At 35.9% G+C, this 26,995-nt stretch overlaps 1 protein-coding gene across 4 annotated transcripts in view; it reads left to right on the top strand.

The window, feature by feature from the left end:
- Positions 1 to 4,201: 4,201 nt before the first annotated feature.
- Positions 4,202 to 26,995, top strand: part of aig1 (androgen-induced 1 (H. sapiens)) — a 135,356-nt gene continuing 112,562 nt past the window's right edge. For 2 of the 4 annotated variants that reach the window (XM_056269288.1, XM_056269287.1), the window contains exons 1-3: positions 4,202 to 4,549; positions 9,083 to 9,238; positions 14,134 to 14,235. In XM_056269288.1, the coding sequence (XP_056125263.1) occupies positions 4,238 to 4,549; positions 9,083 to 9,238; positions 14,134 to 14,235 (570 nt within the window). In that variant the 5' untranslated portion in view covers positions 4,202 to 4,237. The remainder of the gene's footprint in view (positions 4,550 to 9,082; positions 9,239 to 14,133; positions 14,236 to 26,995) is intronic. The other 2 variants (XM_056269286.1, XM_056269285.1) reach the window with 1 other exon arrangement.

Here is a 26,995-nt window from a genome sequence, read left to right as displayed (position 1 = left end):
ATATTTTTTTTGATTCGTTATCTTCCATTGATCAATTGGGTAATGCTGATCAAGCCTTCTGCGATTCTCCCATTACTTTAAAAGAAATTGATGAAGCAATTCAATCTTTAAAAATAAACAAATCCCCTGGTACAGACGGACTAACGTCAGAATTCTATCATATATTCAGTGAAAATATAGCTCCTTTCTTATTAAATGTCTTTAAGGAAAGCATAAACAAATCGTCTCTCCCTCCTACATTATGCCAAGGGCTGATCACTTTAATTCCCAAACCAAATAAAAATATTAATTTAATAGATAATTGGCGTCCTATAACGTTACTAAACAATGATTATAAAATAATTGCTTTAGTATTAGCCAAAAGATTAAAAGGAGTATTACATTCTATTATTGACGAAGCACAGTCTGGCTTTATGCAAAATAGACACATATCTAACAATATAAGATTAATATTAGACATTTTAGATTATTCTGATATAATTAATAATGACAGCTTAATTTTCTTCTTAGATTATTATAAAGCTTTTGATACTTTAGAACACAGCTTTGTATTTCAAGCTCTTAAAAAAATAGGATTTGGTGATTTTTTCTGTAAGATGGTTAAAATGTTATATGTAAATGGAAATAGTTCTATTAAACTAAAAAACGGTACCTCTCCCAGATTTTTCCTTAATCGTGGTGTTCGACAGGGTTGTCCAGTGTCCCCTTATTTATTTTTAATTGCAGTGCAATTTCTTAATTTGCATATTACAAGGAGCAACCTAAAAGGCATCACTGTAGGAACTAAAAAATTAATCATAAGTCAATTAGCTGATGACACAGCGTTGTTTTTAGAAGACTCCTCTCAAATCCCCGTAGCCTTAAATATCCTTCAGTCATTCTCTAGAGCTTCTGGTCTAAGTTTGAATAATGATAAATGTGAATTATTACCCATTAAAAATTGTAATGTTTCTTCAATATGTGGCATAGCTGTTAAAAGTACTGTACAATATCTTGGCATAGAAATAACTAAAGATAAAAATAGATGTGCAACAAACTTTAATCCGATTATTGCTAAAACAAAGAAAAAACTTAATTGCTGGCTTCAAAGGGATCTATCTATTAAAGGAAGAGTTTTGCTCACTAAGGCTGAGGGACTTTCACGTCTCTCTTATGCGGCCCAATCTCTTTATGTTGATAAGTCTACATGTAAATTGATTGATAGAGATCTGACAGATTTTGTCTGGAAAAATAAGAACCACTATATGAAGAAATCGGTTATTCTAAACAATTATAACAAAGGTGGTTTAAATTTGATTGATTTTAGCTCTTTAAATTATACTTTTAAAATAAATTGGCTTCATCGGTATTTAAAAAATCAAGACTCCATCTGGAATATCTTCCCACAACAAGCTTTTTCAAAATTTGGGGGTATAAGATTTTTATTAATGTGCAATTACAACATATCTAAAATTCCCATCAAACTTTCAAATTTCCACCAACAGGTACTTTTGGCATGGGCTTTAATATATAAACACAATTTCTCCCCCCATAAATTCTTTATTTGGAATAATCAAAATATTTTATACAAAAATAGATCTTTATTTTTTGATAAATGGTTTAATAGCGGCTTACTTTTAGTATGTCAACTATTTAACAACCAAGGTTTTTTAATGACTTACACTGAATTTCTTTCTGAATACAATATGCCAGTCACCCCCAAAGAGTTTGCCACAGTCATGGGAGCAATACCAACAGGAATCTGTGTCCTCTTTAAAAACTGCATTCACTCTCCTACTATAATCGCTACTTTTCCTGAGCCAACTGATACTCAAATAGGTAAAATATGTTTTTCAGGAAAAAGAGATAGAAATAATAAAGTTAGATCCCTTTTTCTTGAAAATATAATTTCTGTTTCTCCTGTAATCTCTTATTGGAGTAATTTATTTAAAAATTTAAATTGGAAAAAGATTTGGTCCTTACAACAAAAATATTTTCTAACCAATAAAGTAAAAGAAGTGTCCTTCAAAATAATAAATAAATTCTACCCTGTTAAATATTTTATGATTAAATATAAAAGTAATATTGACACAAGGTGCTCATTTTGTCAAGTTCACACAGAAACTATTTATCATTTATTTTGGTCATGTTTCTATACTGAACAACTATGGAAAAATATTGAAATATTTATTAAAGATAATATCCAGCAAGATATATCAGTAACCTTTAAAGACATTATTTTTGGATACTTTGAGTCTGACCCCAATAAAAAAAAAGCCTGCTTTGTTATTAATTTACTTTATTTTATTGGCAAATTTTACATTCATAAATGTAAATTCACCAATAACAAACCAATTTTTATTGTTTTTTTGAAAGAATTTAAAATGTATCTTAACACTATTTCATCCTCAGTAAATAAGAAAGCAATTAAAACTATTTCAAATTGTAGTGACTTTAATTTGTGTACACTAAATGATGTATAAGATGTTTTACCCTCATGGTTATTACTTTTATTTTTTTCTCTTTTTTTTCTTTCTTCTCCATATCTCTTCTTTTTAATTTTTTTATTTGTCTTAGTTTTGCACTGCTATTTTGTATGTTCAGATGACATTCTATATATTATATTTTGTAGTGACATTTGTGTAATTCTGATACAAATTTGTATACCATGTTTGTCATCTCTGTACTGTTCTCAAGCATAATAAAAAAAAAAAAAAAAAAAAAAAAAAAAAAAAAAAAAAAAAAAAAAAAAAAAAAAAAAAAGTTTGCTTCAGTCGATTGAACCTAAAGAACTCAGACGACGGGGCGCCCAATATATAGCCCTTGGCCACGCCCATCTTGGCGGGCTCTGACGCGCGTGGGCGCGAAGCACGCTCATTGGAAGCGGGTTCAGAGTCGCCCCGTCATTGGTTCGTGCAAGTTGCCGCAGCACAGCCAATGACCGAGCTGCCTCGCTCATTGCTGTATGCTGTGCAGCTGCAATGCGTTTTACATAAAGACTTCAATATTTCTCGAGAAAAGGAGTTTTCCCATAGCGTAAGCTTACGCAATACTCGTTCCCTCCTCTCAGGGAACCGAGGTTACGTTAGTAACCGAGTCGGTCTTCAGTCACATAATCCTTCAGAAATCATTCTAATATGCCGATTTATTATCAATGTTGGAATGTTGTGCTGCTTAATATGTTTTTAATAATCTGTGATACTTTTTTCAGGATTCTTTGACAAATATATATGTATATATTTTTTTAAAGAACAGCATTTATTCTAAACATAAATTGTTTGTACAATATACAGTACCTTTCAAAAGTTTGGGGTTAGCATTTGTTTTTCTTTCTTTTTTTGAAAAAAATCAATACTATTATTCAGCAAGGATGTGTTAAATTGATTTTAAAAAATGATAGTAAAGATTTATATTGTTAGAAAAGATTTCTATTTTGAATAAATGCTGTTCTTTAAAAAATTGTATTCATCAATGGATCCTGAAAAAAGAATCACAGGTCATAAAAAAAAAAAATTAAGAAGCCCAATTGTTTCCAACATTGATAATAACTGAGTATCAAATCAGTATATAAGAATGATTTCTGAATGATCATGTGAAACTGAAGACTGGAGTAATGGCTGATGAAGATTCAGCTTTGCATCACAGAAAAAAATATATATTTTAAAGTATATTAAAATAGAAAAACATTATTTTAAATTGTAATAGCCTAATTTTCACAATATTCGTTTTTTTTCTGTATTTTTGATCAAATAAAGGCAGACTTTAAACCTAAAAGACCTCTTTCAAAAACATTAAACATAGGCCTATTCTCATAACTTCTATGCCTGATATTGAAAATGTAATAAGTGTTTTTTAAAAACATTTTTCTGATTTTGTTTTTAACTAAAAGCTAGGACCATTTTACTTGATCACCATATATTAAATTAAGCCCATCTTTTATTTCAGCCAATAATGGTGGAAATTTGCAATCACTTGTGTAATTTATTTTATTTTATTTTTGACAGTAGGCTTATAAAAACAAACCTGCGAAATAGTCACAGAGTAGGCTATATAAAATGTGACATAAAAATGACCTTGAATAAATAGTAAGCTATACGTTTCATCTAAATATTTTACACTATATTAGGCCAATAAATAAATCCAGACATTGATTCGCCAAGTGAGAGACAAACGAAAAACACCAAATCCCCCCAAACCCTCTACTACACAAACACAATGGGCATGCGCGAGCACAAAGAACAGCGACGCACGAGCTGCTATGCAAGGCAGCGATGCTTGTTCCTATAGCAACAACCTCTCGCGCACATCCGCCGCCTCCACCAACGTCTCGCACGGATCCGCGCGACCCTCTCCTCCTCCCCACCGAATAACAGCATCCCTCTGTCAACAGGATATTTCCCTGACACGGAAATACGACGGGGGAAGGAAAATGGCGCTCATCCCATCACAGATCCTCAGAGTAGCGATACTCCTCTCTTATTTTTCTATCCTCTGCAATTACAAAGCCATAGACATGCCCGCGCATCAAACATACGGCGGTAGCTGGAAGTTTCTTACGTTCATAGATTTGGTAAGTGCATGTGCATCGTTCCCATGCAGTGCCTGATTATATATACAGTATGAGTGAGATCTCCATAATGCATTACATTCGTAGACAGGCCCCATGTTATGCTGAAATATGCCAGGTTCCTACAAAAAGGAGTACAAACGCCACCACAAATTGTCTTACGTCATATTTACTGATCATTAGACGTTAATCACATGACCTAATGACTTTTTAAGTCTCTAACGATGATGTCATGATTTTCATATCTCATGTCCTCATTAATAATGAATATTATTTTGAAGGGCTGTGCTGAATTATGATCTGTTCTCTGAGCAATTAGGAGTACAAATTTAAGGATGCATACAGTTTTGAAGTATAAATAGCAGCAACCTTGTCTTTTGTTATGGCAGTCTGCACCAGCATCTGAACACACACACACATACTACACATTGACTGTTATGACAGTCTGTGAGCCAGTGACTCATGTTTTCCACATAAACAGCCCATTTTCTCCCCCTTTTTTCGAACAGTGATTTTTAATAGCAATAAAAGTTGTTTTGTTATACACTTCACATTTGCACATCTGTTCGAGTGCACTGTTTGCTGTTTTTTTTCCCCTTCTTGTCTGGGAATAATCTCACGTACAGATGTGTTCGGATTATTGTAGATGGAGCTTTTTAAAATTTATGCTGTTTCATAACACTTGTTATGATGTTTTCTCTAGCTCTCTAGTGACTGCACTAAAATTAAAATATATAAACTATATTTCATAATATTGCTGTTTTTACCCTATTTTGATCAAATAAATGCAGCCTGCAGAAGAAACTTCTTTGAAAAACATTTAAAAAATCTTACTGACCCCCAACTTTAATGTACCATTACTGTTCAAATTCCATGTACACTATAAAATAGTTTTATACATTGAAAATACATTATGTTCATACTTTTAATAACACAATGACACTTATATTAATTTAACAACTCTTTCATTGGAGGCATGTTCACTGTGTGAACACCGAACACTCACTTACACCACAACCATAGAGAGATAAAGAAGTGATTTATTGTTTGTGCTGCTTTGTGTTATAGTGTAAAGATTAATTATGACAGCATTTAAGGTCCTCTGGCACCAATCAACCTGGCTGTGTGAAACTAATATTAGAACAGACGATAAACACATGTCACATTCAGAAAAGCAGATTATCTCATTTTGGCACAAGAAATGCAAGTACGTCTGGATCAAATACTTGCACTGTATATCCACACTCCAGTGTGGCATTGTTATATTTATTAACACTCTAACTACCATTGTGCTAACTGTGCCACTTTGATTTAAGCCATTTATGTTTTCATCAGGCCTCATTAATTATTAAATTTAGGGGTTTAGATTTGGCTTTCCATTGTCACTATAGGACACTCGAGGAGCCTGGCATAGAGTTGAGCTCTTGGTGTTGAACATAAAGTGTCTGGTCAAGTGTGGCCGAAAGCTTTCAGTGATCTGACAATGAGATACCCATGGATTAATTAGCAGAGTTTAATTAGCACAGATGCACAGGTTTTCTGAGTGTATCATTACTGTGATGAAAGGCAGTCTATATTTTTATGAGAGCAGTTGCTATGTTGCAAATGCCTTTGCAACTAATTATAAATTGAAAGGATGCATTTGAATGGATAAGCGTCTGAACAAATACAAGTGCATAGTTTTATGACATTTATTTTAACGTGAATGCAGGACTAGTAGGACTGTTTTGCAAGCTACTTTCTGCAGTATATTAGCAGTCTGTTGTTTGATAAGAAGTGAGGTTTCCTAGCCCAATTATTATTATTCACAGCCTCAAACAAGCAATTCACTAGATTTCATGGGGACTTGAAGCTCAGTCCAGGAATCCTTGTGGTTGTTTATAAGCAGAAATGAAGGCTTTGTATAGCTAATAAATGATTTTATGCTTCTTTTGGCTTCATGTCCTGGTACCGAGGCTTTGTTTAAAACTGTGTTTAAAATGTGAGAAAAGGAACGACGTCCATTTTTAGCTCAGCTAAACTAAAGATCGAAAGCATTAGTTAGGGTCGAGTAAGAAAAATAGATCATTTTAGGGGGCTGGTTATAGGGATTTAAGACTTTTCCAATAAAAGATTGGTTTTGGACAAATCGAACATTTATATGAAGCCTTAGCAGGGTTTCTCCTGCCTTCAGACACCAGGAAACAAATTTAGGAGCAGAAAGATAATGAGGAATGAAATATTAAAGAGTGTATTAATGGGAGACTTTTTTGCATGTTGGATATCTGTGGAGGAGATATAATAAAGAAACCCTCATAATTCCATAATGTCTTTCCATCGTAAATTAATGTCAAAGCAATCTCCTAACACTCTCATCACGAATGTTCACTAATGGAAAATGGACTAAAAAAAGACATATTAGCTTAAGACGAGAAATAGGTTATGGAGGAAAGGTTGTGTATTATTCATTTCAATGCCAGTTTTCTTGCGGCCTGTCATGCATTGTAACATTTTAAAGCATGTCAACTATATCTTTATATTGTTCTGTTTTCTGTGATGTGAGTTTGTTTGCTCTTGAAAAATGATGGCACTTAGAAATACTCATATTCTATTTTCAGACTACCAAAGATGAATGCATGGCTTTCATCAAGTTTCTCTTTTGCTTTTAAAAGACAGCTTTGATTTGTATGTCAATGAGAGGCCTTCAAAAAAAAAGGAAATTGTATTTATTTATTTATTTATAAAAAAGCTTTACCTGTTCTTCTCAGTTAGGGCCTCTAAATATACAGTTTGCATTTCCTTAAACCAAAATAAAAAGTTAATTTTCTACAAACTGCCATTCTTGGCTCATTTTGATCAAGACTTCTTATTTCAGTGAGTTGTTGAGTAAAGAACAGATGCAATCGGATTGGTCCAATTCACAAATTAATTATTCTTTGAGATTTGCAAACCGAACTAAAATGACACGTTTTTATGAAATGTAGTGGAGTTAAAAGTTCGATATTATGCTTTGGAATGTATAGTGAAGGAAAAGTAAAGATAAACTTGAAAAATGTTCTCAAGTACCACTGCTAAAAATTTTAAATAAGTATATGTACTCCAATACATTTGTAATGAGTTATGCCCGGTAAATATACGATTTTGGGCTGTCCCAGATGAAAGATGACCAATCGTGGTGATTTCTGTGGTCATGGCTCCTAAACGGTGGTCATACGTCGTACAGTGAGAGAGGTTTAAAGACAGCCGTTGTCACGGTCCTGCGACCAAAGACAGCCTGCGATCATTTTCTGACAGTGTCATAAATGTATCATGATCATCTCACAGTGTGTTTGCTGCTACGAGCTACGTTTACTGACAAGCTACTAAAAATGCAACATGAAATGGCGTATTGATCAATGCGACATGGTGCTACAACTTAAAACTACTTACCTCAAGCGTCCATATTCTCCTCTTTCGCTTCCTCCTCTTTTTTTCAACGCACATAAAAACCACAATTGCCAAAGTGTGATTCATCTTGCTCTATTTGTTTACCACTAGCACATGACTTTTTATTCCTCTATTCTAACTTGCGTCGTAGCCTACGATTCAATGGGTGACATCATCACAACAGTCTACACAAATGTCATACCCAAGTTTGGAGCAGGCATAATGCAATTACTCATTACATTTCGCATGGCACCTAACTTTTTCTGCAGCAGTTTATTTCAGCTAAAAGTGGTGATATTGCCATCTACAGAGCATTGAATGTACTATATCTTGTGCGTTTAGCCCTTACTCATCCAAACTTGTCAACACGGCTACTTTATGTGAATGTGAGTGTATTAGTGAGTAGTAACTGAATCGCAGGTGTTTCACATATGAGATGAGAACATTGCTGCAGCCGGGGGTGAGGCCGAAATCAGCACACCCAGTGAAAGTAGGCTTTGAATATTTAATTTTACTTAATATTTAATTTATCTGTTATATTGAAGAGACCTTTTTGAAGGATATTGGTTTACTTATGTCCTTTTTTAGCTTAACTGAGACTTGAGTGTTTGTAGACTTTTAAGAAGCTGTTGTCGACCTTGATTTATTGCAATATTGAGGTGTTTATTTTGATTTTGATTTTAGCAAATAAACATATGATTGCTCTCCTCACAAATCAACTATTTCTTATTTTTCATTGGCATGTCTCTTAGATGTTGAGGACTATTGTATCTTTGAGCCTACATTCAGTACAAGTAAAAGTACTGTTAAAATCAAGATGCATACCAGTAATGTTTTTTTTCCTAAGGCACGTTTATAAATGCTACTTAAATGTTCTAATTGAACTAAGGCCTAATCCTGGCTCAATCTAAGTCCTGTCTGTAAAGACAGGCCCAAGACTTTTACTCAAGTCGTATTGGAATTGGTGACTTGTAACTTGTAATGAAGTCATTTTTGCTGTAAGGTATCTCTACTTTTACTTAACTATGTTTTTTTAGGTACTCTTTACACCTTACAAATCTGCCCCTTTCTTAAGTATACTACATTACGCTGTCGCTTTCCTAACCAGTATTTTATGATTCTCTATCTCAGGTCATTCAGGCAGTGTTCTTTGGAGTGTGTGTCCTGACGGACCTCTCAAGCCTTTTAACAAAAGGCAGTGCCAGTATGGAGCAAGAGAGACAGTTGAGGAAGCTGATTGGCTTACGAGACTGGATGATGGCTGTTCTGGCCTTTCCCGTTGGTGTGGTACGTATAAATCACCAATCAGATTTCTCATTTTGCATATGTACACTAACTGACCGAGTATATCCATAAAAACACACTTTATTTGTGTTTGTTAGACCTACATTTGGAGATTATGAGCAGTGGTGCTGGCTCAGTAAGGATATGTTGATGTTCAGATAACATCAATGCTTAGAATCAACACTGAAAATTGGATTGAAATACCAATAGGGCCAATTTTCAAAGTAAGATAATGCAGTGATCCCGATTATTTCAGTGCAAAAACAATCTAGCCTAGCGTTTTAGCTTTTTCTAAACTAAAGTTTGGAAATGTTTCAGCTTTTAAGCCCGTACATATATGCAAACATTGCAGTTTTTGTAAAAAGAAAATCAGAAAAAGTAATTGGCTGGCAGTGACTTATGGTGTGGTTAGTTTAAAGTGTGTGAACCTCCTGTAAACTCTTTGAGCCATCAAGTTCAATTGTTAATGTGTGGGAAAGAAAAAAACAGTACTGTAACGGAACATGAATGCAATACTTTGTCTGAAGCTGCCCTTCCCCTCCCACACATGTCATTGACATTAAGATGTCTGAAACCACAGGAAAACAGAGGCCACTGTTCAAAACTTGTTTCAAGAAATCCTTCACTGGATCTAAGAAAGGAGGGTTGTGTATTGAGCACATTTATAGAGTGTGCTAAAGGTAAAACACTGCTTGCTGCAAATGCATGACCAATGTTTTAATATTTTTGCAACTTAGCGATTTTCAATGCCACTTTGTTTCAACCGTTTGGGGTCGGTAACATTTTTCAATGTTTTTGAAAAAAGTATCATATACTCACCAAGGCTGCCTGTATTTGATCAAAAATACAGTAATATTGGGAAATTATTACAATACATTTTTAAATATATATATATATTTAATACATTATTAAATATATGCTGATTTGGTGATCAAATCATTCAAACATCAAACATTTATTATTATCAATGTTGAAAACCAGTTTTACCTCTTAATATTTCTGTGGAAACCATGATACATTTTTTCAGGACTCTTCAATGAATAGAAAGTTCAAAAGAACATCTTTTAGGCCGTGTGTCCACCAAAGCATTTTTTCCCCGAGGCTAGTGTATTTTTCCCCGATTGTTTTCAATGGGAGCGCAGTGTTTTTAAAACACCAGTAGCAGGACGAGGCATTTTTTGAAGTTGAAGAATGTTCAACTTTGGGTAAAACACAGCGCTCATCACTGTCACTTTTTACCCAGCCGTCGAATCACAGTGGAGAAGGGGTGGGACAATGACCAAATGCCACATCCTGCTTGTACAATGATAACACATCTCTTCATCCAAAACTAGTGCCAGAGAATTCTTGTTGAATAAAAGTATTACTTTTCTTTAAAAAAAATCCTATTAACCCCAAAATGTAAAAATAATAACAAACACAAGATACATATTACATAAAATCAACAGCATTGTCCAGAGTTATGGATTAGCATATGTGCAATTCAGTTCAAACATTTACTGTGTTTTGTAGGGCAGAATAAACACTACGTGACTGCCTTTAGATCTGTATTTAGAGCATCAAAACTGTGAATCATCGCATTCCTTAAAAGGTATAAACCTGCAGGTCAGGTCAGACAGCATCTGTATTCTCTTACCACATACCACTATATATCTGGACACATCAACACATGCTGCTTTGCATTAGGGGACTATACAGACACCAATACACATTGTCTTAAATGTACATCTCATTTGCTTTGCAAATCCCCAGTCATCTAGCTGACACTGCCACAAAATCAGCTGTGCAATAAAATCCCGTCCTGCAAAGTGGAGAAGGAAACACTGTGTTGTTTCTGTTTTGTGTGTGTGTCCGTGATGACCATCAGATAATTACATGTAAAATATTTAAATTGGGCTCACAAATGTCTCTGGCTGGCTAAAGATCTTTTAATATTGCATGGCACAATGTTAGTGAAGAGTTTAAGATGTCAAATGACAGTGTCAAAGAAAATCGACTCTGCTCATTTTATTTTAATGAAAGAGACACAAGCAATCTCCTTACGTTGCAAGGGAGCACTAATAATATAACTTTTCTCTTAATATAAATAAAGCAAAAAAGTGTGCAAGTATCTGATGACCAGACTGAATCAGCACTTTTTTCATCATTTTAGAGCATCATACTGTTTTTGAGGGGAGGTTCTGCTAAACATTTAAAAATAATGTTAATTTTAAATGATTTATTTTTATGTTTCTATTAAAGGTCATCTGTGTGTGTTTATATTATATTTAAAAATAAACTCTACACGTTTAAAAAAAATTAGAATAGGAAGTCTAAATGGCTGCATTTATTTGGTCAAAAAATACAGAAATACAGTAAAAACAGTAATATTGTGAAATATTATTACTGAATTTAAAATAACTTTTTCTATTTTATTATATTTCAAAATGTCATTTATTCTTGTAATGGCAAAGTTGAATTTTCAAAAGCTGTTACTCACATGATACTTCAGAAATCATTGTTATATGCCGATTTGCTTCTCAATTCTCAATTATTATTGGTGCTCAATTATTAATAACGGCTCTTATTATTATCAATGTTGAAAACTGCTTTTTGCTGGAAACCATGATTAATTTTTTCAGGGTTCTTTGAAGAATGGAAAGTTCAAAACAACAGCATTCACTGTATATGAAGGATTCCTGAAAGGTCATATGACACTTTGTGACACCGGCAGTGTATGTAATATATATTTTAATATATTTTTATTTTTAAATATACGATTTTAAATATAATCAACATAGACATGCAGCTTTGACTGTTGCATCATTCTGTGGATATTTGCTGAACTTGCGGTTGCAGATTCTCAGCGGGGCTTAACGAGATGGCAGACAGAGGATGCTTCCTTGTTAGCTTGTAAAAAACTTAGAAGCCAGACTGCCATGATACAAAGACGAAATAGATGCTTGACTTTGCCCTGGCCCTTGGTGTAAGAGCTGGGCAGTGGGCAGGCTCAGCTTACAGCCATCACAATGAGCATCATTACTGTTGACGTTGAGAAACGGGCTCTACTGTGTTTGAGTGATATGCATACTTTGTTAGCTTTAGCCAGGTCATTTCGTGACACCTATTAGTGGCGTGTGTGATACAATGGGACCGAATTCTGCTCCATCTGCCTAACAACCTTAGTATATACTGTATGTCAGGCCACAGGATGAAGTCTCCCAGTCCAGCTAGGTTGGCTGGATAATAGAGAAGGTTTGCCGTGTGCTATGTGGTTCATCCACAGTGTCCAATGAGAGTGCATGGAACGGGCAAATCCAAATAAACCACCTGTCCGGCAGTGAACTTGTTTAACTTGCGCTTTCAAAATGAAGCCCAACGTTTACTAGAAATACGCTTCAAAAGCACAACAGATCCTTTCACGAGGCCTATCCTCACAGTGCCGCCCGTTTATTTGGGTACGGTGAGCATCATCCAAGCCCTTACTGGAAACAAGAATCCTGCAAAATAATCGGAGACACCCAAACCAAACAGAAATCTGTCACGCCCATAAATGAGACCTATTAATGCAAATACGTTTGAGCAGTTCAGGATTACAGCAGGGGAAGTGAAATTCCTTCTCGGAGAGCCTTGGACTTCAAACGCTCTTTCACAAGGCCTGCACGCTCCACACCAACGTGCCTGTTATTTAACAGCGTGTGTGATGCCCTCATCATCTTAACACTGTCCTTTTTCACAGAAAGCATCTGTAGCTCCAAGTAAGTGCTGGATAAAAGCAAGGAAGAAGTCAGCTCTCAGGGATTAATTATGGTATACTACTGATATGAAAATATGAGCTCTGTGTGTTGGTTCGCTGTTCTCATGGCTGGTTTTAGTGCTTGTCAGGTTTTTGCGCAGAGATTGTGTCCTGTAGATGGGGAATGAAAGAGGATATTAGACAAGTTAGACTTTTCAGCATAATGAGATGTGCCGGCATGAGGCAGGAGTTAGGCAGTCTGCCCGAAGACCTGCTGGGAATCTGGGGGCGAGGAATGGGCTCAATTTAAAGTCTTTGTGGGGAGTGAGGTCTTAAAAAGTTATGAAGTTCCTCTGAAGATAATATATAGTTGCAGTTTCCCTTTTTGAGCTCATTTCAAGAAAATCCATGCCTGAGATGGCTGACACGACACCTGACATACAAGAATCAAGTTCTATTGTAAAGCCTGTGCTGAATCATATAATGCTATTGAGTCATATGAAAGAGCTTTAGAAGTGTTGATTCTTGGCCATAGAGCTCAGGAATAATCACAAACATGTCCACTTAGCATGTTTAGGAGCAGAGCTGTGTGGTGTTGGCAAATTGACAGTAGAATTAGAGACTGCTTTACTGTTTATCCCACACTATATCTGCAGCATGATTTAAAAAGAAAAGAAAGAAAACAGCATTCACAGGTGTATGTATATTCACATTTTATTCATAATAAATATTAAAAATTAAATACAAATATAATATATATATATATACACATTAATATTATTTTTTATAAATAAAATTGACAGAAAATAAGTATATGTTTTATATATATATCTGTAGCATGATTAAAAAAAAACAAGAAGAAGAGTCTATTTAGTTCACTGAATTATCCAAAAATAAGTAGTACTACACAATCTAGTAATAAATAAAACAATTTTGGGGTGAACTTTCAGCAAAAACAACTACATCATATATCATGATATAAAAATACTTCATATCACATATCGTCATATCACATATCTAGTCTACTCATCTCATTAATATTAAGGGATTGCTATAAAAAATTACTATAAAAAGTAAAAATTATATCGTGATAAAATGAACTCAATCTGCTAACGGAATATGTTTTTTTTTTTTTTTGATTTGATGATTATTTATCAGTTTCTTCTTTCCTTTCGTTTTGCAGTTTGTGGTGACTATGTTCTGGGCTCTTTACCTATATGACAGAGATTTGGTTTACCCAAGACTCCTGGACAACTTTATACCACAGTGGCTAAACCATGGCATGGTGAGTGGGCAATTGCTTTTTTTCTTCTAGAAAGTGCAAGCCTGTATATATAATTCACTCCCAGACAGGAACAAATGAAAAAGCACTTTTTTTTTTATTATAATCTCTTGGGCCACATTGACATCAGATGTGAAAATGGCGGTTGTTGTGCAATCGTTCATTTCAATCAGCTGGAACAAAAGCTCTAAGGTGGGGTCAAAAAGTGGCAGGTCTTGTTTTTATGACAGGTGAGTGTTCTGAATTGAAGTGTGGCTGCATTATTGTCTGGTGTGTAATTTCAGAAGCAAATAGCAAATGTGGCTCTCTTGGCATCAATGAGCAAGAATGTTAACATAAACATATTGTTATGAATGCATCATTAAAGGATCTACAGAACTGAAAAGACTTCACTGCAATTAGTCTCTTGAGTCTCCACAAGAGATATTTAATAACCTAAATGCTTCCATATTGAATCCTTCTTTAATCTGCTGAAGGGGCCTTGACGAAAGAGGTTTTGGGACCTAGAGGCTTCTGATAGATTGATAGGAAATACAGCTCAGAATGAGGCTATTACTGGAAACGTGGTTGGATGTCTCAGTCGTCGCTAATCACAGGATGTATTCAGTTGACTTGGGTATAGCCCGGGGCCAGTGACAACACACGCAGCAGTTGCTAGGGAAACATGTCTCGGTTATTAATCAAAATGAATGTAACCTTTGAGCCTAATCAGAAATTGCCTCTATCTTTAATGTGCAGTGGCATTGTGAAATCAAATGCAATTGGATTTTACGCAGGGTTTTTAAACCTTTCAACATTTGTCATTAATACACATTAGAGAGTATGCTTTTTTTAGGTTTGGTTGTTAGGTATGTGCTAAAAACTTACATTTCTTTGCTTCATTCTTCCCTAAGGTTAGATCAGTGATTATCAACTGGTAGATTGTGACTCAGAAATGGGTTGAGAGTCTGTTCTGGTCAAAGACAGCAGGGAAAAAGCAATGCAAATAATAAAAACTAAATGCAAACATAAAAGCTATATGATCACATTGTTAGGATAGGGAAAACAATGGTTCAACCCCAAATTTACATCATTGGTTGAGCTGATAATGCTAATTGGGTGTTTTCAATGAAGAGAATGCTCTTTCCTGCTAGTCAGTGGTTTTCTCCAGCCAGAGATCGGTACAGTTGGGCTGCTGAGGGTTGACCCACGGGACGGGGAGAGAACTACCTTCCAGCTGAGAACAATTTGTGCTATGCAAAACGTTCCAGATTATCCCGCCTGCGACTGAAAGAGGGTTACTCCATTGTAAATATTTTGAAGCATTCCATGGTACCACATTTGTTTGTTTACCCATGCTGCCATGGCAACTGCCTTCTGTTCACTGGCTGCTCTGACAAAGAAACAGTGATTAAGCCTTGTTACTGTTTCAGGCAGAATCAAGCACAATCAAAAGCTGTGGCCTAAACATTTGTTTTAGAGATAGATTATGAATGTGACAGATATTCTTTGCAGATATTCACATGAAAAAATAAATATTTAAAAAATGAGCACCATTTAGACTGCAAAACAACTTTGCAGAAATATAAATAATAATAATACTTTTCTTAAAATGATACAATTATTAACTTACATAAATTATACAAAAAATAAATGTGAGAATTTTTTTTAAATGAAGCCCATTTAGACTGCAAAACAACTTTAAATAAATAGAAATAATAATAATTTTCTTAATTGTACAATTTATTAACTTACTCACATCATAACAATACAATTAGGCCTATAATATTAAAACATACATATTACAAATCTTTTTAAAAATGAAGACCATTTAGACTGCAAAACAACTTTTTCATAAATAGAAATAATAATAAAAATGATAATAATAATAATTTTCTTAAAATTATACAATTTGTCAACTAACATATATTATAACAATAAAATGTAGAATATTAAAACATAGAAAATGAAGACCATTTAGACTGCAAAACAACTTTGCATAGATAATAATTTAATAATATTCTTAAAATTATTACCGGTATATTGATATTTGAACTATTATAAATTATAACAACAAAATTATAATATTAACTAAATGATTAATAGATTACAATATTTATATGATAATTATTATTATTATGTTTTTTTATCGTTGTAGTCTAATGATCATTTAGTTATTGTGTCAAAAAAACACAAATATATAATAATATATAATATCGATTTGGCATATTGGTATCAAAAACTTGGATATATCAATCTATTTTTAATTTATACCTGTGCCTGTCAGTGAAACCCCCACTGCAGGGCATTTATGAATCATTTACACCTTGATGCACTGAAAGAGAGAGAGGCTGCTTTGCATAGGCTTCCTTAGAAATTAGGCCACAACAGACTATAATAGAGATGGGTGACTGCTCCTTTTAAGTCACTGTATTTGAATACACTAGACATATTTATATTTATGCGGGTGCATACAGCTCATAGCTACAAAGTCCTTTGAAACTGTCAGGGACTCTCTAGATATATGTAGACACATGCAAAAATTTGTGAATATTAATCACATCACTAGAATTTAAAAACTTTGCCTCTGTAAGTGCAGACAGGAAGTGACATGAAAAGATAAAACAAAAAAACAATACTTTCCCCCAAGTGACAAGGGAAAGGACATTTTCCCTGTTTTGAAGCTGTCAACAGCGTTGTTGTATATTTGGCAAGCCTATCAAGACTCATAATGTGGTGATAACAATCAAAACAGAGCCACTTCAATAGGACTTAAAGAGGCCACTACTAAACTTTCATGGCATCATCGGGAGGCAGTTTACCTGCGTCAAAGTATCTGTGACAATAATCCTGTCTCTGCTTTGTGATTACTCCGCCTGCAGAGAGAGGCCTGTCAGAAGAGCGTTGCGCTGCTCTAATGTTAATGCCAGTGGCCTCCCGCTGAGCAGCCCCCACGTTCAAAGCCACTCGCTCCAAATGCGTACCACAAATAAACATCTTACACCTACTTAGAAAAAACACCACTTCTGCACATCTCAAAATAAAAGTACAAAAGAACCTGAGAGGCCGACTTCCCACGTGAAGGTATTTTCTGGACTAGCCTACGTATTGCTCAGTCTGAGCTCTTAGCGTTAACTTTCCTCATATTTAATTCAGCGGGTAGGTTCACGGTAGCTTTTAAACGATACAGGTCATTGTGCACGGGGGCTTTTATGACTGATTACCTGTGGTAAACAACCCCAAGTTCTCCGTCGCTCTTTTATTCACACTGCTAATTGTTCGAGGGAAACAAATACGATACACAGCAATTCGTTTTCCACAGCGTGACCTTGAACGCACTTCGTTCTGCTAATTAATCATGCAGTAAGTTCAAAGAGAATGTCATCAATATTTATGACTGACTAACAGTTTCAAAACCATTGCTGCAACAGAGAACAGGATTTTTTATGCAAGTATCCCATTTTAGGTCAGTTGGCACCCAGTTATATTAGTTAACTTCTTCAGCAACATAGATCCTCTAGGCCATTAAGATCTGTACAAAGGTTTCAGTTAACTATTCCCTAGTCTCGTCTAAAATCGAAAGGAGGTTCTCTGTTGCAGCTCATCGCTTATTGAAAAAGTATTTTCTCACTTGCATTCGACTGTACTTAATTTTGTGTCATTTTGTATTTGTCTTATACTTGGTTTCATTATCCTAGATTGTAGTGTAAACCTCACTCCCATCCCGGTCACGGCACCAAATGTAACCAGTCCAACTCGACCCGTTCTGGGTTGTGTTTCCCAAAAGCATCGTTCGCCAACTATATTTGCAAGTTCCGTCGTTATCAGGGGTGCGTTTCCCAAAAGCATCGTTCGCCAACTATATTCGCAAGTTCCGTCGTTATCAGGGGTGCGTTTCCCAAAAGCATCGTTCGCCAACTATATTCGCAAGTTCCGTCGTTATCAGGGGTGCGTTTCCCAAAAGCATCGTTCGCCAACTATATTTGCAAGTTCCGTCGTTATCAGGGGTGCGTTTCCCAAAAGCATCGTTCGCCAACTATATTCGCAAGTTCCGTCGTTATCAGGGGTGCGTTTCCCAAAAGCATCGTTCGCCAACTATATTCGCAAGTTCCGTCGTTATCAGGGGTGCGTTTCCCAAAAGCATCGTTCGCCAACTATATTTGCAAGTTCCGTCGTTATCAGGGGTGCGTTTCCCAAAAGCATCGTTCGCCAACTATATTCGCAAGTTCCGTCGTTATCAGGGGTGCGTTTCCCAAAAGCATCGTTCGCCAACTATATTTGCAAGTTCCGTCGTTATCAGGGGTGCGTTTCCCAAAAGCATCGTTCGCCAACTATATTTGCAAGTTCCGTCGTTATCAGGGGTGCGTTTCCCAAAAGCATCGTTCGCCAACTATATTCGCAAGTTCCGTCAATATCAGGGGTGCGTTTCCCAAAAGCATCGTTAGCCAACTATGGTCGCAATTTCCGTCGTTATCAGTATAGTTCAACGAGTTGGTGTTTCCCGAAACCATAGTTCTAACGAACACTCGCAAACAGCATCACAAAGTTGTGTGTTTGGAATGACAGCTCTCGAGCTATCGTTAGACGCATAGTTTCTTGTTAGCATGACATTTGGACTCAATAAATCTTTATCTTTAGCAAAATAAGCAAGCTGACATTCAGTACAATCTGTATATTTTATTTAGAATTACAAATTACAAATGTAATTTATGTATTTTAGTTTATCAAGAAATTTAAAGCACCGTTTTTGAAGAGTATGCATGTGTGTACGTGCTTTAGTATGTAAGACCGAGCCTATGATTGAATATGGAAATAATCCAAACTAACTGAGAAAAATTAGAAGTAGTCCTCAGATGCCATGTCCGTAATTTATAGCAAAACATCTAGCATTAATTCGATCTCAAACAGATTCATTAAAAGTAGTTACTACTCCACCAACTGCGTGACATCATTCACCAACGTGGTTGAACGACCAATTTGCAACAATACTGTTTTTTTTGCGACAATACAATTTTTCGGGAAACAGTTGTGACCAGCTAGTTGATTTCTTCAATGGTGCATCATACTATGGTAGTTAAGCAGCGAGTTACATCGTTGTACGGGAAACGCACCCCTGAGCGGGATTCGAACCGCTCGAACATGTGTGGGAGGCGGGCACGCTAACAAGGACGCTAAACGCTAACGCGCCTCTTGAGGCCAGAGGAGTGAGGTTTACGTGCACAGCTCTTTCTGACCTACGTCCGTTACATTAGGTCCTGGTATGTAAAGCATTTTGGCCAATGTGTTGTTTTTAAATGTGCTATATGAATAAATGTGATTGATTGATTGACTGTCTGACTGACGGACTGACTGACGGACGGACGGATGGACGGATGAATTCCAGTTGCAATTCCAGCTTCCCTTGGCCTGTAAAGAAAAACTCACACTGAGAGGAGGAACCAGACTTCACAGCCTCTCTCTTTTTCTAATTGTCTCAACCTGTCAGTGGCATTTCTCAACAATTCCTTCTTCTGGATTTGTGGGATGTTGTTTAGAATTGAAAATAGCTGTGCCCACAGGCCAATTTGAAGAGTGCTCTCCTCCGAAAATTGTCTCTAACTGTATGCTCCCACTGTTTAGACTGTGGGGATAAGTGTTTCACCATTTACAGTAACAAGAATCCATCCTCCGAGAGAGAGAGGAGAAATGCATCCATGTGATTGAAATCGATCAATGCCACAGTCCATGGCTGCGCTAAACTGATGCACTCCAGTGGTGTTTTCTCTGCATCTAATAACATGTTTGGTTTCCCACTGTCAGAGGAACCTCAGACAGACTAGTTTCTGCTTAACCATGGTATTACCCAGACCGTCTTTAGGATACCGCAGGGATAAGAACCAGATGTCAGAGCATATTAGACATTTTTCAGGATGTTACACTTTACGCTTTTATAAAAAATAATTACAAAAAAATGCAAACAGTGCTTTAGTACTGGGACAAGTCACTTGGACAAGTTGTCACTTATTACCTTATCTAACTGTAAATTATGTATATTGGTACTTTGGTAAATATTGGTAAAATCTTTCATCATTTACTCACCTCCATGTCAATCCAAACCTGTATGACTTTTGTGAAACCCCCCCAAAAAAACAAAAAAATTCTACTGTTTTTGTCCAAACCAAGTCAATGGAGTAAGTGATGATAAAATACACCTAAATTCAATATTATTCTGGCATAAACTGGATGAAAACTACCCACAATTATTAAACTGGCCAAGTATACCAACCAAAATGGCTGCCTGACAACTAGAAATTACAATTTACGCAGGCTAGTAATCACTTGCAATGGCCAGACCCTGATTCATATGTGTATTATTGAATGTATTAGTCTCCATTCATGTAAAAATAAGTCAGGCTGTTGACAGATTGCCACCTGGTGGTCGTTGCCAACTTGGGTACTGGTAGCGTACAAGCTCAGACTGCAATTCCCCAGAATGCTGCAAGATGCAGAATCATTTTAATGACATGTTAAAACAAGGCTCCCCTTCATTATGGCTATTGAGGTTTCCCTGCAAAAGCCTTTGTCCCATGGCTTGCCATTCCTCATAGGCAATGAAGTAAAGTGAAGCAAAATAAATCATCATTTTTGTGGCATTTTCCACAGTAGAGTGCCACCGTCATCTTCCATAGAACGATTCTTTCATGCATCGCCGGAGGACGCACGCTTATATCAGGCTGGCAGAGAAAAACAGTGTCTCAGTTTTGTTGCAAAGAGCGTAGTGCAGTCACTGGTTGCACTGTTGAACACAAAGGAGAGGTCAGTATTATTATTGTTAACAAACTGAGGGAAAACTTTTTTTCTTAACTGAAATAAAAAAATAAATGAAAAAAAAAAACTTTACATGACTTAAATGCTAACTAAAATAAAATAAAAATAACTAATACATCATTTCAGGATTAGTTTTAAATACATAGATTATAAAGCTCTACATTAAATATGAAAATGCTACTCTATAGCAATAATTCTAGACTGTGCTGAAAAAACACAGTGTCAAACATTTTTTTTTAATGATACAAATTAGCATATTAACCTTGGCGGCCGTAAATGTTTTTTAACTAAGGACTAAAATAGAAACGAAACACTAAAAAAAAGTGCAACTAAATAAGAAACTAGAAAATTACTTTAAGACTAACTAAAATATAATAAAAATAACAAAGAAATTATTTCAATATTACTTTTTGATACAACTTTTTGATACACCTTGAAACCTTTACAACTCTCTTACATTACACGAGACTGCAATAATACTAGAACATTTTAGAACAAACATTTTAGCTTGCATATTAACTTTGGCAGCCCTAAAAAAAACGTAGTACTATAATAAAAAACAGTGCAACTAAATACAAAACCAGAAAACATGAACGACTATTATTTCAATACTATCTAATATCAAATAAAAATAACTAATACATTATTTTAATGTGAAAATGCCACTAAATACCAATAATACTGTCCTGAAAAAAGTAAGCTGTTACAGAGTTTTAAATGATACTAGCTAGTGCATTAGCGTCTTTGGCAGCCCTACAATTAAAAAAAAAAAAAAAAAGTAAAAAAAAAAAAAACGTAACAACAATGAAACAGTGAAAAGGGTGGTACGTCTCAAGTGTGTCTGTTAATGCAAATGCTGTATTGGTCACGAATGCTTGTTAGAACACTTTAAAAAAGCATTCTATTGACATGACAGCATCTCTGTAAATTCCCCTCATTGTGATTTAACCATGTACGCTGTTCCGCATTAAAGAGCTGCCGCTCTTGTTTTCTCTGTCATTGTGCTGTGGTGTTAGCGTTATCTATTTGCTTGGCAACCATCTCACTCACTAAAGCTCTAGATTGACAGGAGGGATCTGGTTGTTTTGTCTGGCAAGCCTCCAGCCACTTACTAAGGACATAATGTGCTAAGGTCTTATGCAATGAGGCTGCGTTGCAAGTAACCTAGCATAGTGAAGTCAAATTAATATAATATCCTGATGTTTTCACAGACCTGTTACATTTTGTCTGAAAACCAAAAAGACATGCAACATCGAAGGGCTTTGACAGGCTTTTTTTGAAGGGCTCTTAAGCTGGATTTTTGCAAATGCTATTTGATTATATCTGATTACAATGGTCAGGTCCTAATGCGTTATGGATTAAATTAAAGCAAGCCGTGATGGAGAGCAAATTAAAGCAGGATCAGTGCTCTGCATTAGAGTGTTGAGGGACAAATTAAGCCTAGATCAGCATCCTGTCATGTGATAGGCCAAAGAGCAGCTACCAAACCAACACACACTTCTTGGCACAGGGAAATAAAAAGGCCCATCATGCCAGCAGTGTATCCACGCTTGCCAGAGAGCATCCCTGCAGCTGTGCCAGGCATATACTGAGCCAAAATAGCCTGTCATAACAAGAGATCATCTCCCCTAGAGACTGCCAGCAGAATCCAGCGTTCTGTTCAAACGCAAAAACACAACTGCCTCTCATCAAGCAGACAGGGAAAAAACATATTATGATTTATTTTTACAAATTGTTCAATGTGATCTCATGAGTTTTTGTGTGTATTTTCTACGTAAAGTTGTGGTTCTACCAACCATACATTTACTTACGTTTTCATACACACTGAAACGTTCAATATAGACATATTGACAGCAGTAAAATGTCAATTATTTACATATGAACAACTTTTAAACATACAAATGTGCACAAATTCTTATTTATCAATATTAAAATAACACAAATATACTTCATGTATTTAATCTCACTTTATTATCCAATGTCTTTGCTGCTATCTAATTCAACCATACTAATAAGCAAAAATGACTAGATAAACATCATATTTCTGTTTCTTTTTTTTATTGCTTGAGTAAGAATGTTGAACTTTCCCAAATGGCACACTTCAATGCACTTAAGGTCTTGTGGACTTGCAATGGCTGCCGTGTGCGCGTTAAGTCCATGAGACCGTAGTGTGTCCCATTTGTCATTTTAGGTTTAAGAAGGTTGCTCCCAAGCGCCCCCTTTGCGGTCGATATGCGCCCTCGTTGTGCACTTTTGCCGAACCCGCACTGAAGCGAGCTCCGCAGCAGACTTCTTCCCGACAGTCAAAGCTGAGTTACGTCACGAAAGTGTGGACACGTAGGAATACCGTGAGTGCTTTGGGTGCCATCTGGGACAGGGCCTTCTTATGCATCCTATTCTTCTGCAATCCAGAATGGCTACACAGTTTTGAATCAGATTTTAAATTTTTTTTGCAATCCAGACTTTTAAAAAACACTTCTGGAAAAAATCTAGATATGCAAAAAATCTGATTTTTGCAGGCAGTCTGAGCATAGCCGTAGTCTTGTTTTCAGATAAATGTAACTTTAGTGAGATTTATGCTTAAAAAATAAATAAATAATTTGCCAGTGAGAAAAATAAAACTTGTTTAATTTTTGTTCCTTACCCCATTATATTTTTGTTCCTTCTTTTTTTAAGCATTAAAAATTACACTATTATTTAGATGGATTTCTCTGAAAACAAGACTTAGGCCCTGTTTACACGTGAACGCTCCCGGGTGAAAATGTAAAAATATTTTGTCGGATGTGCCGTTCGTTTACACAGCGAAGGCGTTTTTGGGGCTTAAAAACGCAAAAAAAGTGAAACCACCCTCCAGAGTGGAAATCTTAAAAACGCTCCACGCAAAAGTCTGCTAGAAATGGTCTCTGTAGACAGTGAAGGTTGTACGCAAGGGCGCGGACTTGGTGTTGGTGTTGTGCTTCACATTGCCACCTAGCCGCCTGGAGTGCATACTACATCGAATTTCACACACTTTTGCGTCACCATATGCACACGGATTTCCCACCCATAACGCTCGTCTAAACGCAGAATAAAAAGTGATAACGCAGCGCCACTTTTGCGTTTTCTCTTCAGATCGTTTCCGTGTAAACATAGCCTTATAAGGATGTTTAAATATTTACATTGTAGCCCTACTCCAACTAAAAATATCATGCACTTACATTTTTGGCTTGACCTTGACCTTTCTGAGTAAAAGCAGACACTTAGGTCAGTGGTGAATTCTTTCAAATTATTAGCTGTGCATGTGCGTATCATCAGGGTGAACCGGGAGGTTTCAGCTGACAGTCAATGGGATTCAATGTGGTCTGAACTGGTTTTACATGGATGGAGCAGAGGAAACAGATGTGTTATTGTGCTAAGATCAAGAGACAGATTGGGTTTTCACAGAACAAACCCAAAGTGTTAAACAACTGGTGCAAAGAGGCAAATACTACTATTTTCAATGATATTGATTCTCTACTGGCAAATAGTCTTGTGAAGTGCTTTCTGTTAATTTATTTCCTTTGGTTTCCGTAAGTGCTGGCGGATTACTTTATAAAGATCAATAATTGCCGGTCCATTTTTCTGGACGCTAATATTTCAAGGCATGGCGGTGTACAATGTCACCCTTGCACTCATGATTGAGTTGCCATGTTGAGCCTGGAAAAGTTACTAGGTGAAGTTCCTCCATCCAAACCCCGTCATTAAAACGAGTGCATAGCTGGCTCGCTAGCTCATCCTTAACAACTGGGAAAATATTTACCCATCTCAAACCAGTGAAAGACGGCCATTAGTTTGCTTTCTTGCCCATTGTTGACAAAGTTGGCAAAGAAGTTTTGACATTGGAGGAGCTGGAAAACATCTCTAGCTCAGAATTCTTGGAGTATATTCGACAGTAACCCCTGCTTTTAATTTGTGCATAGAAACATCTGTGTTCACACCAGTTTTGGTATAGCAGGCTGCCAGTGAAGTGCGATCAGCAGTGCATAATGAGCTTGTGAAATCTCGTCATATTCCTCACATCGAAAAGTAGTCTCACGCATTACGCTGCTGGAGTCTTCTGCACTTGGTCTTGCTCAAAACTTGCTCATAGTTTTCTGGCTTGTAATTCTGTTATTTTCTGGCTTGTTGTTCTGTTATCATGGACAAGGTGACAACAACAGTATTTATAAGTAACATAATGTATTTATTGTTTTGATAAATACTCTCATTTACAAGAAAGAAATGTAGCTTAAAAATTATATACCCCAAAACAAAGATGAAAAACATACATTGCAAAACAACTTTGTATAAATAATAATAATAATAATAATAATAATAATAAATGTTAATTGGTCATTTTAAATTATTGTTTATCTAAATCATTCAATTGCAACAAATAACAACATGCATTATAAATAAATATTAATAATAATTATTATTTATGAATAATAAGACACTGTAATAAGTAAGACACTGAATAAAAAATACCACAGAGATTATGTTTATTATTATTATTATTAATAATAATAATATGGCACCAGAATCATTGTGACCCAGCAAAGGTTAAAGCGGTTTGGAAAATGAATTAATAGAAAGTAATATTAAGAAGAAGAAGAAGAAGAAGAAACTTATACTCATATTTTTTCATGCTAATTTATTTAAAACAAATACAAATCATTTCTGCATATTGATTATCAATTATATTAAAATTAATATATTATTATTAATAATTGTATTATTAATATTTTAAATAAATAACAATAACTGTGATTGTTGATTCATAATAATAAACTCATTCATATATTTTGCAGTCTAATTATCATTTATTTAAAGCATAAATCATTTATGCATATTGATTATTGGTGATGAATGATATTAATTGTACAATTAAGACTGAATAAATAATAATAACATAATAGATTACATATCATAAAAATACTACCTTTGTCAATCTGTAATTGTATCTCACCATTCGTTCTGCTATCAGAGAGCGAGTGTTTGACACTCGAGCGGCATCAATCTGAAGTGCATGCAACACTTTCACTGGAACGAGAGGATATGGAGTCAATCCTGGGAGTGTTTGAAAAAGGCCTGTCTTGCTTATAGTTCAGGGTCCTCTGAGTGAGTTGTGCTGTTTTGTTGGAGGGGATTTTCCGCAGACAGTCCAGGCACGCTTGCCAAAACCACAAGACTCCAAGAGCTTCTTAGCCTGGTGGTCAGAGAAAGAGAGCTGCCATGTTAAATTAAGACAAGGGCCCACAAACACAAGCTAAAATAAAACAAGTCTGGGTCACATTCAAGCGGGAAAAAAATGCACCGTCAGGTCAAATCTACTGATACCCATCCAGCTGAGCGGGGACCTAAACAGGCTCTGCTTGTGGTAGTGGCTGTTTGCGGTGCAGCTCAGGGAGGTATTTAGTGGGGATTCACGCTGCCAAGGGGAGAAGGGCTAAGAGGTCATGTGAGCCCATGTTGACTGGGAACCGTGGGGAGTATGTCACAACCAGCCTGGGAGGTTAAGCAGGGAAACCCAACACCCGACCTTGGGAGCATTCTCTCCGTCACACTATACCCTCTGTGAGCCTTCTATCAGGCGGCCCGCTGCACAGTTAGCACGCATATCTCCCGTTCGGATTCCACTGGGCTCTGATGCTTTGACAGGTCGGGGCAAGCTGGTCTGTGATAAGACGGCAGTGCAAAGTGAATCATGGGCCCTAAACCAACTGGCTCATCTGCCACAAGTAACTCTATCCACAATACCAAACAAGCTGTAGTATGTGTATTTATGACATCCCATTAATCATATTTGTCTTGTCTTTTCAAAAAGAACAAGTCTGCTTTCTTTACACAAATAATAATCACTCTGGATTTCCAAGAAGAGCATTTTTTGGCTTATTTTCTATATCCTATATGCTTTTTTTTTTTTTTTTGTCAGCAATGATTAGTAATGACAAAAGGGGATGTAAATGGTTGACACTGA

Source organism: Rhinichthys klamathensis, unplaced genomic scaffold (assembly GCF_029890125.1).
Source record: "Rhinichthys klamathensis goyatoka isolate OS25496 unplaced genomic scaffold, OSU_Roscu_1.1 h1tg000281l_1, whole genome shotgun sequence".
NCBI lineage: Eukaryota > Metazoa > Chordata > Actinopteri > Cypriniformes > Leuciscidae > Rhinichthys > Rhinichthys klamathensis.
Note: the sequence above shows the minus strand (reverse complement) of the source record. Positions and strands in the feature narration are given on the sequence as shown.